Here is a 20,753-nt window from a genome sequence, read left to right on the forward strand (position 1 = left end):
TACCATGTGACCTTCAACTTCCTCTACAGCTGGGAATTTCTAAACTTGTGACACAGATAATTAGAAACTGTCTGCCTCAAAACCGAAGGCGCTCCAACGAATAGCAGAAAGATGCACGATACGACGCAGTTTCGAGACAGCACATTCGACACGACGACAAGGATTTATTTATAAACCAGTCAGTCGCGTTTGCCTTCGTTCATAGTCAGTTTAATTTAGAATCAAAATTTGGGGCGCCGGTATGCGTTAGTTACAACTGACGATCGGACTTTAGGTTGATCGTCTTTTTGTTATGATATCATATGGCAGGTGGCCAATACATAAAGGATGTGTGCAGAATAGCATTCACTGCATGATGCAGCTGGACTTTCATTTTCTTTACAAGTACAAATATCACGTCCGCGTAACACATTGATCTACTTATTTAATGTGAATCATTCGACTGACATGAGCAATATTTGCCTTAAAATTACTTCAAAATGTATGAGATTCGATCGCCATCAACACTCATTACACTTCGAATGGGGTAGGGTTTGATAACTCTCTATCATTCGTAGCGTTCCATTGATGCTGATGATGTCATACCATATTCTTTGCCTACGTTATGAAGAGCGTTGTGAAGGGGTAATAAGAAATAAAGCTGAAGTTGAAGTTGACCAAGCAAACATTGGTCATGGTGTCGAGTCACCGACAGAGTAAGAATGACCAATGGTAACTGAAAAGTTTGAACGTGAAATGATCGCACGAAAAGAGAAACGATATTTATATTCGATGATGGCATTTTGTGGGGATCGTGTTAACACGCTCTTTTACGCACCTTTAGGCCATGTTGATAGCGTGAGTTTCGATCGCATAAAGAGAAAAAAGAGAACAGGCGTTCGAAAATTACGATTTTACCCACTCACTCCCTTCATATGAATGACTCTCTCGGTTCAACGGGATATTGTACAAGTCTCTCTTATTTTTTGAGAACATTAGTATTACTGCTCTGAGAAAACTAGTATTATGTTATCCACGAACGAGCGATCGCGAATCTGCTAAATATATGGCATTATTTGAGACAAGTCTAGTTAGGCAACATCGAATTCGCTGTACGTTCTGTGTACAAAAGAATCGATTTGAGTTTTTTTTCCGGGTAGGAACTTATAGAATGTTGTATATAAGTAAAAGTTTATTGGCAAAAGTCCATCCAATATTTAAGAGTTCATTTTTTTCTTTCCTTTTCATTCGCTTTCAGGTGCAGCAGAACGAGCTCGATATCCTGAACGAACTATCGCAAAAGATAGTAGAACGTGCAGATCAATACAATCGAGACCGAGTGCAGAACGAAATCGCCGACACGAACCATCAGTGGTCCAGCAACTCAAGCTTGTTGGATAACCTGCGCGAAAATCTTGTTCAGCTGCAGCAGCAGTGGGATCAGCTCGAGAGCATATTGCAGGAGCTAGAGGTGAAATCTAACCTACTGCTTGAGAAGGATCGTGGGTTGGATCTGGTGGTTCACTCAGCTGACCAGACTGAATCAAAGAAGCACATTGTTCAGGTAGGTGATGGATTATTCTCTATACAAGTGTTCTAGACTAAAACTCAATATTGATCATATATCAACATACGCATCTGAAAATAGTGTACTAAATGTAGCAAAATAGGTTAAACAAAATAGGTTTAATTTTTTTGTGTGCAAATCGTTTTTTTATGTCAATCTGTTTGTTTCACACGTGGTCATCAATGATCGCCATGTTGAAATACTGGGCGCCTCCATCGGGAAGACGAGATATCGAAGGATAAAAAGAAGAGCGAGAGTACTTACCAACGCAGTCTCTCGTAGTGACGTCAGTTTTTGTCGCTTGCCATGAACTGTTTATGTTTATAGCACCCGGTATGATCTCATTGGTAGTATAGTACGCTGTGGTCTCACAAGTTTGCATTGATGAACACCTTCAGTGTGCAATCTCAAACGTTTTTAGCGGGAAGACGGTATTTGTTTGGTTTGTTTTTAAAGTCGGATTCGAAATACGCGTACGCTTTGCATGTGTGGCAATGGTCGGCAAAGCGCATTTTATTGTCTGGTATAGGTTGTTTGTATATGCCGAAAAAAAACATAATTGTTTTCAGAATTTGATGTATTTTTGGTTGTTTGATAGGACAATATAGTAAAATAGTCATGCAAGAGGCTCTACACGGAATAGGTTGAAATCTAAAATAAGCTCTCGGTCGAATCGATCAAGTTTATTTTTAGTAGATCAATAATAGCCATTTAACTGAGATATAATTTATTTGTACAATTACATGCGTCAATTTTTTTGGCTATCTCCGGAAAGATTCTTTGTGTTTGCGTCAATAACAGCGTTGAATAGTGAATCACAAGCTTTTATAAAAATAGGGAACATAAAATGATCGATATCGCGGTGAAGAGTAAACCTCACAACCTGCACGTCATAGTCCATAGTCACGCAAACAGACGAGCTAGCTAAGTTGTTTCTGCACTCTCTCGTGCTATATTCTCAATGTTGATTATTGATTTCGGCTAGTTCGAAACCTATTGAGCTTTCGTCGTTGCGTATGCCATGTTTATCATTTTTCCTCCGTTACAGAACTTGCTGGAAGACAAATCCACCCTCGATCAGCTGAACGCAAAGGCAAATGCTCTTGCGAAAACACTCATTAAAGCTTTGCGTGAACAGAAACTTTTGCCGCAATCGCTGGAGGAAAAACTAACTCACTTAAACGACGTTAACGCACGGTAAGTGAAGAACAGTAACAAGCATCAAATGTCGTCGGAATGTTCGTTTGAAATGGAATGAGGTAGGTCCCGATTTGGGGTTGTTAGGCGTTAGTGATGCAACGCCGGTAAGATGAGTTCTGCAACGTGTATCTGTCTGGTGCTTGTCCGGAACTCACTAGTACAATGTCAATGAGCAGCTTAGCCCGTAGTGGAGGGGTTGTTGTAGGACAAGGGCGACAACGAAGTGGGGTAACGTTTGGGGATGCCGGAAACCGAGGCTGAGCATTGTAAAGTGTGATGTCATGGTACCGGCATCGACAAGAGTGCCAACAACAGCTCGTCGTCATCTGGTTCGCAAACCGGTGGAGCGGTTGTTGAGTGGAGCGGAAGCAAACAAGAGCAATAGATACAGGTTGTTTGAGAGATGCGGTTTGAAACCAGCCAAATCTCTCGTCTCTCCCACATGGAAGCGCTTACTCATCGTGGGGCCAGCCAGTGAGCAACGAATTGCATATTGCGATGCGAAGCATTGGATCATCGGTGCGTGCGAGAGAGCTAACGATGGAAAACGAGAGATAGAAGGAGAGAGCGAGAGTGGTCGAAGCACCAACCCCACGAGTTCGTCGGGTGTGCCGCATTTGCTATTGATACTTGGAAGCCTACGGCTGTGTAGATAGGTGTTTGTGAAATATTAGTAATTATTTTTGCAAAGTGCATACCACATAAGAGTTGCAGCAGCACCAACAGATAATCAACGTAGCCGGTGGACCAACGGCACGGTACCTGCTAACCACGAGGAGAACGGAACTCATCGGGTGGAGCTTGAGGCATTGGTGGTCAAAGAGAAGAGCATACAATCAGCCGGTATTATAGGCATTTCAAACCGTTTACGCATTGCTCAGGGCCATCATATAAGGCAGGTGATATATTATTTTATTACAAATACGCCGTGTCCTTCAACGCAGCCGAACGCAGACAGCGAAACCGGCCTGCAAGGGTGAAGTCAGCGTAGCAATAATAATAAAACACCTCGGAACTTGCCATCGCTACACCTCAACGCATTCGGGCGCTGCGATAATTTGGAGGATAGTTAAACCGGGTGTATGAGTCCGTCGTCGTCGTTGTCGTTGACATTGGGGTTGTGCTTCGTGAGAAAGAGACGTAACTGTGCGGAATCGCATCATCGTTCGCGGGTTGCTACCAGACACACACAACGCAGCTCATCTGGCCGCGTGCCGCGAGCGCCGGACCATCCGAGAACGGGCTGAACAGGAGACGGACATCCTGACGTCATTGGGTTAAATTTAAATTTCTTGATTTCGATATCTTTTTCATCTCCACCGTGCACGACAAGGTCGTTGGGCCGCTACCGCGGGTGGTGAGCAGCACGCGCTTTGAAAAAATTTTGCGCGTTGCGATTTAGTATGCGCCGTGACCAGAACGATCGCGTTTAGAGAATAATTTTGCATTTCGTTTTCATCGTTCGTGCGAAAGCGCGAAGTTGCAATTTTGGGTGGAAAAGAGCAAAAGATATCGTTCACTTTTTGAGTCGGTGAACAGACATTTTGTTTTTAAACGCAATCTTTCTTTTTTTTCGGGGGTGGCGGTGAATTCTTTTCCTCGTTCGGGGTATCTTTTTTCTTTGCATCTTTCCACAGACTTTCTGACAACCTGCTGAAGAAGGAACGTCAACTGAGAGACATTTTAAGTGAGCTGCATCATTACCTGGAGCAGATTGGGGAGCTAGCGCAGCGTGTCGAGTCAGTGCGTAAGGATCTAACGCAGATACACCCCTTCGACGAGCGGCTGTACCAGACAGAGCGCGCTCTCGGAGCGGTGAAGGAAGCATCCGAGAATTGCAGCGTGCAGCGGGAGGATCTTCGTCGTCGAATAAACGAAAAGTACCTACCCCTGCAGAAATTCATACCGTCGGATCTAAAGGAAGGGCTAGCGCTGTTAGATTGTTCGTTAACTTCGATAAACGCAACAATGGAAGACTACCAGACCGCGTACAAGAAGGCCAAGTTGATCCGTACCGATTACTTCACGGTTTACGATCGCATCAAAACGTGGATTGAGAATGCCGAGCTGACCATCTCCAATCACAGTATCGATCCGAGCGAGCTTAAGAGCAAGTTGGTAGTGCTGACTAACGAGTTCGCCGATATTCGCTTGGCGCACGAGCAGCTCGTTTTCAATGGAAATGAAATTATACGCCATTGCGCAGAGACAAGCGATCGTACGGCGACCAAAGCAAACATGGATCAGCTCGCGCATGAACTAGAGAAAACGATTGCACTGATTGATCAGAAGAACCAAACGGTTGATCAAATTTTGGGCAATTGGGCCAACTTTATGAGGCTTTATCAATCCGTTGTTGACTGGTCGATCAAAATTCGCGCTTTGCTGGAGCGTAAACTGCAGCTCAACACATTGCACGAGGCACAACTCGCCTGTCAAAATTACTCCGTAAGTATACCGAACAAACGTGACAAATTTCATGATAAGGGTTTTTAGGAGTTGCGCGTAGGGTTGTAATAAGTTTATTTTTTTTGTGTTTGCTCCGCTTTTCACATATAGAGCGCAGTTTCTAGTCTTACGGAAGTTTCACAGAATTTGAGCGAAATGAATCACGAGTTCGATAAAATTAACGAAGTTTGCTCAACAGCCTACCTGAAGGGCAAACTACACGATGCCGAAACGTTAAAAATCGATATCGAAACAGTGCTGTTTGAAAGGGTAAGCATTTACTTTCAGACATACACCATAGTATTTTCCTTAACCATGCATTGGGAAGATATACATTTAGTGTTACCAACGAAGTAACCGCCAATATGGCTTTTGTTTCTTTGTGTACTATGCAGAACCTGTTTCTTCATGAAACGACAGAGGAATGGCAGCAGTACGAGCGAAAGATCGAGAGTGTGAAGGAGTGGGTAAAAGACTCGTATCAAGCTTTGAATTCGAGTGAACTGAAAAACAAGCCGCTACGGGATCAGCTACGAATTTCAGAGCAGATGCTAGCAGATATTTCGGCCCAGAAGATCAAGGTTAACATGTCTCTAGAGAAGTTGCAGGTACGTCGTTGTGAAATAGAGTGTCATCGTAGTAAAATTTAGCACAAAATCGTGTGGGACAAAATCAAATAATTCTTACATCGTTAATTGTTTTGTACGCTGTGCTGCTATAGGTCCATTTCCATTCTGACATCGTCTATACGGACAACCCAAATATTGTGCACAGCGGTCGGGCTGTAATCGGCGACCTGGATAAGCTAAATATGGATGTATTCCAGACTACTCAGAACCTAGATCAAGCCCTAGTGCAAATCGAGGGTTGTCAAGCGGAAATGCAGACAATCCGGCAACGAATCGTGCACGAGGAGCAACAACTTCGGAATATCTTGTCACCTTTGCATCAGTCGAGCGATAGTGAAAAGCACGAACAGGTAAGTGACTTAGTTTTCTTTTTGACTTTACACATCACTGTTCACCAATCTTGACATTGATTTGATTTAAATATTATCTCTCAAAATCTACACCCTCTTTACCCTTTCTTATCGTCTGTATTATTTCCATTATAACATAATATTAGGTAAACAGATAGTAGATTTGCCTTTTTTTGTTTAGTAGTTTTTCACATGAAATCAAAGACGCTCGGACAACAGTATCACACTACATTAGTTTACACAGGGGTGTAGATCAATCGGTAGCAACATGTGCAGAAACATACGTGTTGTTTATATCTGTTGGTTTTCCGCGTTGAATTTTGTTTCAAATGTCATTATTATGAAAAACACTGCACTTACAGCTTTCGTTTTATATTCGAGTGCCTTTAGGCTTTCTCCCAGTAATAAATACTGGAAGCATACGTGATTTGGGAACTTTTGATTACACCACCATTTACAGCAGCGCACATTAAATATCCATGGAGCACGAACGTGCATCCAAATATGGGTTTAATATCGTTGAGATTTTTATTTACAAACGAGATTAGATAAAAACACATATATTTTCTGCCGAGAAATATAACAAACTGATATTCATTATTTCATTTAATGTGCATTGAAATCAAATTTAAAGCTCTATCTTAAGTGTCATTTAAATCTTCCAACATGGTTTGAAACGTAATAGACACCTATGCATTTTACTGCACATATCACACAATTATCAGTTTTGCACAATGAATTAAACCTTGCATTCCACATAATAATACCGATTGCACCACTTTATCATAGTTTGTGTACGCCTTATGCTGGGATATATTTTTTACGGCAGCATATTATTAGGACTAAAAATAGGTTACACAAAGTTTCAACACAATTTTCTTCATTAATCGTTATTTCGATTGTTGCCTCCCTGGTATGAAATCGTAAACAGCTTCATTCGCGCTCACGAAGAACAGTGATTGAATGTGGAACAATTGAATCCATGGATTTTCTTATTTGCGCACGCGTGTTTATCTAAAATGCTCTTTATTCGTACTTGTACATGTTAGATGTAAGTCATTAGAATTGAATCTTTGCATGAAATTTTATATGGCAAATCCATGGCGTCAACTATACAAGCATTCAATCGTCGGCTGTTACGACGTTCGAATTTCATTTCTGTTTGTTTGGGATTCCTTGGGACCGTGTGATGAGCATTTAATATGGGATTTTTCATTAGACTTTTCTTTACTTTCTTTTATATTTTCCTCATCTCAAACTCATTTCCTGATCACCTCGGTAAATACAATGCTCACCACATGACATCTTCGAACCTTGTCCACAACATTTCTCTACTAACCACCTCCTTGAACTATCTAATAAAAACCTATCCTTACGCATATAACGCACTATACCCTGCTTGATTACCATATATATGCTGTGTCGTGACAATTTGTCATTGATTTCACCATGTTTAACCATCGACTCATATTAAACTCTGGCTTGGGCTATCGCTTGATTTTGTTGTATTTTTGCTATGCATAATGGGTATTTATTCAGGATTGCCGTGAGAGAATTAGGGGATTGCAATCGCAAATGAACCAAATGAATGATAAGATCAAGCTTCTTATACGTCGAGGTGTTCCTGATCCGTAGCTATGGGATGGTATGGTTCCTGGGAATGAGTTTAACTGAATCTACTACAAAAGATTTAGGGTGCACCAATGGAAAGAACAGAGATTCTTCCGATGCGACGAGTGGTGCGAGGGAGAACTCGTGCGAAATTGTCTTCAATGGTCCAGAGACATAGGATATCCACTTCCGTGGATCCCTTAGTCCCTGCCATGATTTGTCAATATTTGTATCTATTATAATCGAATGTTTGGTTTTATGTGCGTGGCAAGCAAAAATAAAGCTGTTTGTATTCGCAATTTTTCGTTTGTGCATCAAAAATGTTTCACTCCTGTTTGAAATACGAAAGAAGTGGGGTATAGATTAGATGTTTGTATTTAATATTTGAAATTTATTATCGCTTTCGAAATCTATAAATGGGATAAAATTCTCCTTAAGGAAGTAACGGTGTCAGGTTAGAATTCCGACAGACTGCCCCTACCTTTCTCTATCTATTTCGTACTCTGAACTCATTTCAACAATCGTAAAGTCAAGTCTCTCATCATATGCCAAACTATCGTGTCCTAAAACTAAATTCCTCGAAAAATAAATTGCAAATTCCATCATTCAGGACTGTTCGATGCCGTTTGATTGGACCGTAGAGTGTTGCGATCAGGAAGAAATCTCGCCACCATCTTCAACTCTACTGATAGATGCAAAGCCCGATGCCAATATCCTATTGACTCCGGAAATCCCGCAATCCTGCTCAACAACTAGTGCAAACATAGTAGTCGTCACCTCTACCACGCAACCTTCATCGTCCACGTGGGGTAAAACTGGAGACGGTGACGATCTAACGTATGCGGAAATTGTTGCTGGTCTTCGTCATCAGCGACAACGTCAGCATGGTCAAATGAAATTTCAAATTGAAAGCCGTACCGGAAACGACAACGTAACAAACATTTCAATCAACCCCTCTCAGGCACACAATTCACGCCAAGTGCCGTCGATTGCTAGCGATATGGTAGCAGCAGAGATGCAACCATCCTCTAGTGTGCCGACATCATCTTCAATTTCTTCTAAGAATGCCAGCATTGTCCATCGCCAAGCAGCCCGATCAATCGTTCATTTGACGAGTGATACCGGAACAGCGAATACCGCCAACTTTGATAATGATCGGCAAAATGAAGCTCGTATCTTTCGTGAACTACAGGACATCTCTGCTAAAATACCAATTAACTCTGATAGTACAATCGGAACAGTGTCTTCTAGTGCCGTCAGCACGACTTCTATAGTAGAAGTTGGCTCCACAAAGCCTCCAGCGGAAAGGATATCTACCCATGTTCCACAGCAAGTGCCAACGAAAGTTACGGCTACCGTAACTGGAACAACATCAGTTTGGTCTTTTGGAAATAAAACCTACGCGGATGTGCTAAAAGACATTGCTGCATCTAGCAAAAATATGCAGCAACAGCAGCTGCAACATCAACAAGAAGCAAGAAGTGAAGAATTTCCAATGGTACATCAGATGAAAGATAACATAACAGGTCAAAGTCGTATCTATCCCCAATCTCGTCTTGGAGTTATGTCACCTTCTACAGTTCGATCTCGATCGACTTCACGAAATCGTTCAAAGGCTGAAAGTGTATCGCGAGTAAATATTGTTTTTGGTGATCAGCGATGTTCTAGCCGAGTGCCAATCACGTCCCGCCCTAAAGCAACGCACAGAAAGCAAGGATCAATTAAGGGGAGGTCAACAGAGAATGTAAGAGACATACATGAGAATATGACAAAAATGGTTATCAAACAAGAAGACATACAGAATACAGTTGTACATGATGTCTTACCAGTTATGGATAAACAGCATACTAATGTGGCAATGGAGCGCATTGGTGGTGATTTGTCATCCACCGTCAAAACATCCGAAGTAGTAACATCTCAAAAGGCGGAGCAATCTGAAAATATCCTTAGCAGAAAAGGAAAGAAAAGCAAAACTAAGCATATGAAACAAATGAATGATAAATTACAGCCAGTGTCTCATGAAAAAACAGCGGTGTTTGATGAAGAGGAGCATGTGTTTGTGACAGAAATCAATGTGAACGAATCATTCAAAAATGTAGCTCGAAATTCTAAGAATCAGATGAAAACGGTATCCATAGTGAATCTTTCCGATGAGTCAGAGGTAAATGCAAGTGCCGAGACAAAAATAACAATAAACGTTAGCGAAACCAACCAACCAGTAGAAGTGGTGATGATATCGAAACCAGAATTGAAGGAAGATCATTATGTTACGCAGATTCAGCTTGATCGAGAAGAAGGACAAAACCGTCAGTTGCTTCGTAAAAGTGCCAAAAAGAAAAACAAAATTACTACAACTCATATGCTACAGGAAGTTGGCAATAGTGAACTTGTGGTAGAGAATGTCGATTCGTCTGGGAAAACTCAGAAAAATAAAAATGTTTCTGTGGTGGATCTATGTTGTTCTTCTGTCGAAACCTTAAAGATTACGTCGATCGAATTGTCAGATGGCGACAAAGCACAAATTGGTGTACGTGATTTCAATAAAACCAGCAAGACAAATGAGACCGAAAGTCGCGAACTGCTGGAGACACCATTTTCCATGGTTGCTGAAGCTGTTCAAAAAAATATTGAATGTATAAACAAGGAGAGTGCTATGAAAAGCACCAGGAACAGCTCGAAAAAGCTAACTTCGGTATACAGTGACAACATCTCAGATCCCGCTTCCCAAGCTAAGAATACACCTGATTGCAAAGGGAGAACTGTAGATCTTTATGTAACCAAGGAAAAAACATCAGATTCAGTGGAGATACAACAGCATAAAGAGTCAGATTCTAAGATAAAGAAAAAAGGGAAAAAGAAAATCGTAAAAAATAAATCTGGTGATGAGCACAGCGATCAACATCAACTACTTAATACTTCCTGTATTTCCTCAATACAAAAAACTGTGTCAAGAGAAATGATGCAAATGGCAGACGAACCAATACACGTAGAAGTGTGTAGTCTACCTGATCATATAAAAATTGAAAAATCGGGTACTATGATCAGATCCTCTGTTGCGGATATGCCTTTAGCAGAGGAAATAGCAATCATGACGGCGAGAGAAGAATCGTTCCTATGTGAGATGAGTAGTACACATGATCATGTTGTAATGGAAGGTACATCTGAATCTTCCCAAGCTCTTGTTTCTGACATGCTTACCTCAGAGGAAGTAGTATCCATGAGTGCAAGAGACGAGTTTGAGTTGAATAGTAGAGATGATGATGTTGTGATGAAAAGCGCATCAGAAACTACTGAGCGTTTTGTCTCTAACATGCCAACGGCACATGAAATAGCTAATCAAAACGAATCGTTCCTGTGTGAAATGAGTACAACTGCTAATGTTGAGACGGAATATAAGCCAGATATGATCGAACATCGGGATATACCAACGGCAGAAGAAATAGCTCTCATGACTGCGAGAGACCACTCATTCCTAAATGAGATTAGTAGCACCATTGTCAATGACAGAATCGACGATGCATTAGACATGAAGCAACTTCTTGTTATGCCAACGGCTGAGGCAGAAGCGCTAATGACTGCTAGAGAAGAGTTGTTCTTATGTGAGATGAGTGGTGCTTCTGCTAATGTCGCAATGGAAAGTATGCCTGATATGAGTGGCATACTAAAAACACAGAAAGTCTGCATCACAACAAATGAAGAATCGCTACCAAACGAGAAAAGTATTGCAGGTGCTAATGTTGCAAACAACAACACGTCTGGAACGAATGAATGTTTTGTTGCTGTCATATCAGAAGAAACATTCTTATCTAATCCACAAAAAGTTGAAACTCTGTCAGTTTCAGAATACACGACACGTTCAAATGATAGAACTAATCTGATTGAAAAAAGTCCAACGAAAAAGCAGAAGGATAAATTTAAGAAAATAAAGAAATCTGATTCTGCTAACATGGCAGCATTTTTAGAAGCAGAACGAAAAGTATTTGAAGCTGAAGAAGCTACTAAGGTTAGTTCTATATCAGAAGATAGAATTCAGAGCAGAACAACAACAAGCTCTAGCTCAATAACAAAAGAGCAAATAGAAACCATCATTGTTGGTATCAATTTTGAACGTCAAAAGTCGCTTACTAATGCAAGGACATCTGAATCGAGAACTGGAGATAATAGCACTACTTCTGTAGAAGAATCGTTCAATTCAAATTTGCTCGAAAGTCCTGTGAAAGGCAATAAAGAGTTTCGAAGTAATTTGGTATTTGAAGACTACGATTTTATGCACGATTCTCCAGTTAAGCAATCACATCTCGCAGATCAAGCTGGTGAAGAATTTGAGTGTCATAACCAGAACATATATAAGCCAAGGCTGGAAAGTATATCTTTAGGCACAGATATGCTAGCTAAAGATGATAAAGATGAAAAAGAGAACAGTGATAAACATACTATAACTACCTCCGCTTCGACTATGGTTCCATCTAATGTAACAGCAACAAAATCAGAATCCATTTGTTTACAAAATCAAGTAGACAGTCATTTTGATTCGGAAAAGGAAAATAATGATCCAGTGCAAAAAATAGTTATAAACGCTAAATGGCGCGATAATCGACAAAAGATATCGATGATAACTCATGAAGAAATTCTTCTGCAACCTATTTCATACATGACAATGGAACTGCCTAAAATCTTTGTAGCAAAAGTGGAAAAACCTTCTCAAACCCCAGAAAACCTTGTTGTACCGTTGGAGCCAACTGTTCAAGAAACACCGAAAGAAGAATTTGTTGATGTGGTTCGCGAGACCATGAATATCGGTCAGATAGCTACGGAGGTTTCTTTGCTGGACATTTCCCCTTCAGTTGTGTATGAAACGCAGTCCGTAGACGTTTTGGAAAAAGAATCAGCTTTACCAGAACCCGCTGATGTGGCATCTGCAATGATCGAACTTACTGAAACAAAAACATCAGAATTTCTTGATGATACTGTTACTGTTACTAAACAAGAATCTTTAATTCAAGAAGTATGTCCTTCATCAACATTTACCGTATTACAACGTCCAATGACCATGATCAATAAGCAATCGGAAAGTCAGCTAAAAATGAAGGATATAGTTACTTGCTCTATGGGCGATGAAATGAGCTTCAGGTCAATTGCATGTGTCAAACCAGCCATGGAGATCGTAATTTCTTCAGATAAAATTGAAAAGCTGGATAGCGTGTTGCTGGAGAGATTTGATACTGAAGAACAAACTGTACTAAATGATGAAAGTTTACAAAGCACATCCATGAGATTAATGGACTCTATTGAATATGTGGATCTTTCGGAGCAGTCTATATTAGAAAAATCAGCTTTATCAGAAGCTGATCGTAGCATCGGGGAGGATATGGTCGAAGTAAAAACGGTTCTCATAGATGCTTCATTGTTCGTAGATGATAAAAAAAAACAGGCAATGACATCTTTTGTTCGTGATGCGTCAGATGAAGTGGTAAAACAAGTAGAATTGACAAGCTCTCCAGCAGATGAGCAAGAAGAACCTATATTGGCTATCCCAGAGAAGGAACGGGTGAAATCAATTACCATTGAACCGCTTCCGGAAAGTCCTTCTGAACGAGCACAAGATTTTTGGCAGTATCATGATGCTGAGAGACATTATATTGAAAATTTTGTACTGGAAACGTTCGATAAAACGAAATCGGATAGAAAGTTGACAACAGACTCAGTTTCAGTTGAAAAAATTGTATCCAGAGGCAATGAGGTCAAAGAATCGCTATTGATAAAGAATACAAAATCGTGTTCTAATGATTATAAAGCTCATGTCGAAAATAGAAGAAGTGAACAGGAACTTCAACAGATATATCGTACATTACAACAGTCATATTTGTGTACATGGCAACTAAGAGATGCTGAGAATAATTATCAGCAATTAGATTTGAGTGAAAAGGCAGCTTCAGGACAACAGTTGACTATTGACGATTTGTCTTCATTTCCGGATGCAACAATTGTATGCAATGAAGCGGACAAGACTGTTTCGGTTAAAAGATCAGATCAGTTTGAAGTAATGAAAAGCTTAGCTAGTGTTGTTACTGATCATTGGGAGCTCAAAAAAGCAGAATGTACTTATGAATTGCTAAGAGTTGGTCAAGTGCAGAATACTTTTGAGACTGCATATTCCAATGATAAGGTTGAGCTACTGAACGAAGGATTAAATTCTCATGAATTATCTGATTTAGACCCACAAATTAGCGATTTTTCTAAAAGCACAGCTACACTATTAGGAAGTGATGATCTAATAGATAAAACGTTGGAACGAGATAATGAGCTAATAGTGAACAATCTGTTGTATGAAACATTCAATCAATATAATATCCATCAGCTGCGTGATGGTGAAAAGCAATATGTTCTATTTAAGCAAACAGAGAGCTTGAACGTAAAACCATCAGAAACGAATGTTCAGTGTACAGATCATGAATGTCATGAGCATGTGATAGTGATAGATGAATCATTGGAGGAAGTACAGGTCATTGATTGTTTGGACAAAGATAAACTAGAGCTATTGGGAATCTCACATTTTTCGAGAAGTGTACAATCACAGTATGGCGAAACTGTGCAAACAAATCATGGTCCTGATTATCAAGACAACGAAGAACAAGAGTTTGTTAGACGCCCTATTTTATCCAAAGATGAACAAACTGAAAAAGGTGAATCTGAGAAAATATCAGAACCTGTCGAAATGAGACACAAATCTATGACAACAGATGAAGTTGCACTATCTTCTAACAATGAAGAACCAGAATTAAACATGCCATTATCTTTGTCGAAAAATGAACAATTAGAAGATATTACGAATGTGATAGGAAACGTTGAACTTGTTTTTCAACGTGATAACGCTTTGAAAGGTATAGAAAAGCTGTCGGAACCTATGTTGGATGAAGCTTTTTGTAGCTCAGATAAAGAAGTGTTAGAGGATTTACATCAAATCGACTCGTCTAAAGAAACAACTGAACCGCACGCTATGTTGGAAATGTCTAACGCGACGATAATGGCTAACCCGGGATCTGAAGATATACATCAATTTGTCATTCAAGTGATGGTTGCAGAAAATGAGCAACAATCGAATACATATAAACATTCAGATAAAAGCAATACCGATAGGGTTGCTTTTAAGCTCCCGGTAGAAGACACTCATCATACAAAAGAAATGTATTATGCAATGCCTGACAACGAAGAACATTCGCTAACTGAATGGATGGGTGATGAATCCATAAGCAGTACTGATGTTTCACGATCAGACGCATTTGATTCTAGCATTGCTTCGGTTATCAGCAAAGCTGATATATCGTACATAAATATTCCCCTTCAGAGCAACGTTGTAAAAGAAGATTTGGAGCTAATGGTGTCTAGCATTGAATCTAATGAAGGTGTTATTGAATCCACATCCAGTTTAGAGCAAGCTGCAGGCGAGGTTGTAGTTGAAGGCAAATTGCTTGTACAGGTTAATGTTTCAGAGAAGCATGCTCCAGAGAAAAATAATACAGAACTACGCAAAAAAGAAAAGAAAATAGCTAAGGTGGCCAAACAAAAAACAAAAAAATCAGCCATTGCGTTAGAAAAGAGTGCAGTTTCTATCAATTCCCCCTCTAAAACAGATCTTGAATCGCCGGTCAAGAACGTTTGGGAAGAATTAAAGGGTAAAAAAACGTACGCGGAAGTAGTGGCGGGACAAGAATTGCAAAGGTTGTTGACTATAAAAATGATGGGAAAATCTTCCGAGCCATCACCAGAAGAAAGCGTATTAATATCAGCTGAAGTAGAACATATTAAAGGACACATTTCTCGCAATGAAAGTTTTGTTGAAGTTGAACTGAGTGATGAAACCGTTCTTCAATCCTTTATCGAAAGTAATAAAAGTTATGGAGCCCTAGGGAAAGCTTCTTTGTCTTGCTCTGTACCAAAGGAATATAATTTACCAGTAGGTTCTGATGTTGTCTCGACTACTATTCAAACTATCGAAGAGTTAAGAGAACCAGAGGTTAATGAATTAGTGGAGGAACCACACGAAGTCTTGTACTCAATTGATAATGATGCTCTGTCAATATGTTCTGAAAAACAAAACATACCCACTGAACAAACGCAATCAGAACAGAAACAAAAGAAAAAGTCTGAGAAATCCATTAAAGCTTCTTCATCTGGTTCTGTACCAGAGGAACATAATTTACCAGTAGGTTATGATGTTGTCTTGACCACTACTCAAACTACCGAAGAGTTAAGAGAACCCCTGGTTAATGAATTAGTTAAGGTCCCACTCGAAGTCTTGCACACAGTTGATAATCATGCTCTGTCAATATGTTCTGAGAAACAAAACTTCTCAACTGAACAGACACAATCAGAACAGAAACAAAAGAAAAAGTCAAAGAAATCTATTAAAGCTGCAGAGATAGCAAAGGTAAAGGATGATAAAACAAAAGAAGAGGAAAACAAAGCACAACAAGAAAGCGTGACAAGTGGATTAACAATTTGGGAATCGGGTCCATTGTATGCTGAAGTTGTAGCTCGAAATCTGAATCGAAGTGATATTCCACAAGCTCCATCGGGCCATACTAATATACCAGAGCCATCTGGTAAAATAATCCATAAAACCACTATTGCTGGTCGTTCCTTAGGTAGTGGAGAAGCACGAAAACTGACTTTAGCACATTTCAGAGACGGATCATCTGAAACACATGATATAGACAAAAAGTTTTTGCCTCTATTAATAAGTCAAACAGAGTTACCAATTGTAGATCGATCTCAGAAACTATGCAACATTTCAGAGCCTACAAGTGTTTCACCTGACGAAATTCCAAGTATTTCTGGTATGGATTCTAAAATCGTTGAAAAAGAGAAAATTGAAATTCAAGAATATGCTGAAAATTCATCTAAAGGGAAGAAGCGAACCAAGAAAAAGAAGTTGCCTTGGATGCATTCTTCTTCCGAAGAGTATCAAAACGAGGAACCAGACAGTGTGAAGCCTCGTTTAGCAGCTACTCCGCTTTCTGAATCTCCCAAAGAAATTTCTTATTTACATGACCACAGTCAAATGGCAGTAGTAGATGAAATATCTATCGATAAAAACGAAACATCATTAGCTATTGATCATGAGAAACATGTGAAATTTTCTGAAGTTGTTGAAATTGTTAAGCAGGTACCCTTATCAGAGTCTTCTAAAGAAATTGAACATCTTTTAGATCACCACGACCACAAAACAAGGACAAAAGAGAAAACAACATGTTCCTCGCAGATTAGCGATTCTCTCAAGTCTGAACAAGAACTCAGTACGTTTATGGAAAGTCGGGCTGTAGAAGCAAGTCTCGAAAAGAAGCTCATATTTGATTTGGATGTAGAAGAAATGCAATCTATACATTTTTCGGAATCTTTCAAAAAAATCGATAGCGATTTTGTAGGAAAAAATGTTCAACAACTCGAACAAGCCTCAAGTAAACATGAAAATCGTCTACTGAAAAATCTAAGTGATAAACATTCAATCAAGGATGAGGAAGGAAAGCAGGTTAAATTTGATAGTCATATTGAATTTTTGCAGGCTATACCTTTTTCAGAGTCTAATAAAGAAACTGAAAAAGTATTGACACCTTACGAAAAAAGTCCCAATAATGCTGATCCAAAAAATTCAGTAATAAATGGGAATGATCGAGCAATAGTTTCAGTTCTAGATGATTCAAAGGAAGTTCAAGTGGTGGAAATGCCAAACATAATTGAATGTGAAGAGGATAGACACGTGAAGTTTGATCCCCTCGTAGAAGTATTACTAACTGTGCCATTCTCGGAGTCTATCAAGGAAAAGGAACGGTTTGGTAGTAACGAAGCACGGATTGAGTCTATTGAACAAGAAGTTTTCCTTGAGAATGAAAGCTCCAAGAGTGTTCCTGTAGCAGAAAGACGAGTTTCTTTCTCGAACACCGTTGTCAAGATCGAGCTAGATCAAGAACCGCTTGACGAAGAAGATGGTTTCGAGATTATCAATATGGCAGAAACTGAGAAAGGGTATATTGCTTCACCATCACTAAGTGAAAAACAGCAAGAAAATATTGAAAAATGTGAAATACAACAGATTGAACTAGGTAAAGAGGAAATTTCAAATCCGATAATGGAAATAGAATCTGCTCAAATTTCCATCACCGAGCCAAAAAAATCAGTTTTAAAACTCTTAACGATCAAAACAGAGGGTCTTGATCTGGTCGAATCATCGCTGAAGAAAACACCAGCAAGTTTCGATGTTGCTTCTCAGAATATTCAAGAAGGAACTTTTTATGCAGCAGTTGAAGATCAGACAACACAATGTGATACATTTAGAGCAAGAATAACAGATTGTGAAACTACAACTCTGGTTAAGGAGGAATATTTGCTCGTGAAAGAATTTTCAACTGTGGATTATTTCACTACAAGCAATGTAGATATTGAGCAAACAGTACAAGCGGAAATGGTACAGCAAAAAGAATCAAGTGATTATAAATCTGGCATAGGTTTAGATTGTCTAATTGAGAAAAGCAATATTTTGAACAAAACACCTAAAATTGGAGAAACTAAAACGGATATCGTCGAGGTGCGCGAAAATATGACAAAAAAAAGTGATCAAATCGCAGGTGCAAGTATTTTGAAACTTGAGGATGCTCAGAGATATAAAGCACAGACTGTTATTGAGCAAGTTTTGCCACTTTTGCAGACAAGGCAAGAATTAGTGACAAAAGATGAACAGTCAGGTTTAGATGTGAAAATGGTGATTGAATCATTAGACACATCATTTGAAAAAGGAACAGTCGAGAACGATGGCGATAAGCTAGCCGAACTGTCATCGACAATGACCGAAAAAGAATCTTTGGCTACTGAAGGACTTTACTGTATTTGGCAAAATAGAGCATGGCTGGATCGTTCGCTTTACGGGAAGGCCGAAGAGAATTACGTACTTATTAATGCTCACAATAATGATATAGGGAATCAACGAACTGAAGATAGTGCTCTTTACGTAAGCGATTCAAATCTTACACATTTAGCTTCCTCCGACAAAGCTAGAGAGATTATGATAGGAAAGCATTTATCATCGGAATTGGATTATATGCGTTCGCATAGCAACCTTCCAAATACCAACGATGCCAGCACACCTCTAACTGCAGCAGCAAATGCAACCATTACAACGACTAACAATGTACTAACACCGAACCCTCATGGTCCCCAAGAAGAGTTATCCTTGCAGCAAACAGTGGCCGATGCTAGCGAAATACTCCCAATCTTTTCTGATCCAAATCCCGAAATTAAACCCACAAGTGACCCTCAAACTTCCTCTTCCTCTCCTTCTCCCCCATCCTTCGATCCTTCATTAGGTTCAACGGACAGCGTAGAATTAAGTAAACAAAATGTGGCTGAATGCACAAACAGTAAACAGGTGACGTTGTACTTCGTAGATGTAGTTTTTATGTTATTTTCTATGTTTGGTTAATATTGTTTTTGATTTGCTAATCACACCTTGATTTCTATTTGCTATAACACTTTTACTTTCAACGATTTATTTATTTATTTAACGAGAGTCATGTACTGCGAACTGTTGATGTTAAATTTTATTTTGCTTGTTTATTAATACCATGTTTGTTAGCAGAATGCTACACAGTGTTTTTCGTGTGTTTCTCGTATGTCATATCTTATTGGCTTGCTTTTCAAGAATTTAGAGAACAAAATGTATGGTTGCTGATACAAATAGATGATTGCTAAATATTGCTATAGATTATATAATTTATCATCTGGTTTGTCTTATGTACTATTTCCAACATAATCGGTACAATTGTTCCAAGATTCCATGTATATTTGACACTTTACTACTGCCATTTAGTGTAGGACTAAATAATTCAGTTTGAAGAGATCATCAACACTTCATGCAAATGCCTCGTGCTACCTATATTTACAGTATCAATTGTTCAATCATTACAATTCGTATTCGTTACAATTACAAACGGCTTTAAACTCTTCATTAAACATCATATCTTGTTTGTTACAATTATACGTCGTTCGTCGATCATTGATCGTAAGCAAACAACCTATGAACGCTTACCCAATCTTGCTCATCAAGGCAAATAAAAAACGATTGGATGTTTCTCAGTAAATCGTTCATTCTGCGCTGGTGAGGCGTTGAAAAATTAACGTTGTAAAATGGTGGTTCAAAAGTGTTAAATATTCATGTTATTATGGAGCATTTTCCGAGCGATTTTTTTATGTTGTATGTTTAGGTCGACGTGTGCTGAAATCGGCAGTCGACAAACCAATGATGCATGAAACAACTGCTAAGATTGTGTTACTGTTCTACTCACAGTTTAATGTTTGAGTTGTGTTATGATATTTGGCTAGTCTATTTTTGGAAAGACCTTCAATCGATATTTCTAGCACAGATAGGAAAAACGGTTGAAAGCAGTGCGCGACGTAGTTTTTTTGATTTTAAAAGTGCTGATGAGCAAAACGAAAGCAATGTTTGCCTTTAAGTGACGTTTTGTTTCACTTTTTTTTAGTCTTGTTGCAAACCGAGTGTGCGCGATGTGAATCCCGATTGCTAAATTATGTCGTTCGTTTTCTACACGATTTACAGGCACTAGCGCAAAGTGTGGAAAGTATTCTGGACTCGCTGATCAGCGCCGAACTAGAGATGAACAATCTACCGTACGAAAATGTAAACGATCTCATCAAGGGCTTACAGGTACGGTAAAGCAACTTAACTTTAACAAGGATGTAACGCGATGTGAAGTATTGAACACGTGTTTTTTATTAACCGGATGGTGATAATTTCAGATTCTTGTAACAAATTTAGCCGAGTACAAGCGACAAAATTACACGATAGCGAAATCATTACCGGAGAATGCGGATCGTAATGTTCTTGCGGCAATCGAACAAATCGATGATAGGATCGATTCCTTACGACAAAGAGCGGAGAATGGCCTCGAAAAGATACAG

At 39.4% G+C, this 20,753-nt stretch overlaps 2 protein-coding genes across 3 annotated transcripts in view; one reads left to right on the forward strand and one right to left on the reverse strand.

Annotated features, from left to right (window-relative positions):
* Positions 1-20,753, reverse strand: part of LOC128722954 (uncharacterized) — an 82,510-nt gene that overhangs the window by 46,613 nt on the left and 15,144 nt on the right. For both annotated transcript variants that reach the window (XM_053816648.1, XM_053816647.1), the window contains exon 3: positions 9,611-9,729. The gene's annotated coding sequence lies outside the window, so the exon portion shown is untranslated. The remainder of the gene's footprint in view (positions 1-9,610; positions 9,730-20,753) is intronic.
* The window catches only part of LOC128727675 (muscle-specific protein 300 kDa), a 67,785-nt gene that overhangs the window by 33,218 nt on the left and 13,814 nt on the right, over positions 1-20,753 (forward strand). The window contains exons 10-20 of the mRNA XM_053821612.1: positions 1,238-1,543; positions 2,595-2,743; positions 4,384-5,194; positions 5,306-5,464; positions 5,590-5,802; positions 5,916-6,173; positions 8,395-9,282; positions 18,487-18,823; positions 18,926-19,203; positions 20,392-20,499; positions 20,592-20,753. Of these exons, the coding sequence (XP_053677587.1) occupies positions 1,238-1,543; positions 2,595-2,743; positions 4,384-5,194; positions 5,306-5,464; positions 5,590-5,802; positions 5,916-6,173; positions 8,395-9,282; positions 18,487-18,823; positions 18,926-19,203; positions 20,392-20,499; positions 20,592-20,753 (3,669 nt within the window). The remainder of the gene's footprint in view (positions 1-1,237; positions 1,544-2,594; positions 2,744-4,383; positions 5,195-5,305; positions 5,465-5,589; positions 5,803-5,915; positions 6,174-8,394; positions 9,283-18,486; positions 18,824-18,925; positions 19,204-20,391; positions 20,500-20,591) is intronic.

This window comes from Anopheles nili, chromosome 3 (assembly GCF_943737925.1).
Source record: "Anopheles nili chromosome 3, idAnoNiliSN_F5_01, whole genome shotgun sequence".
Taxonomy (NCBI): Eukaryota; Metazoa; Arthropoda; class Insecta; order Diptera; family Culicidae; genus Anopheles; species Anopheles nili.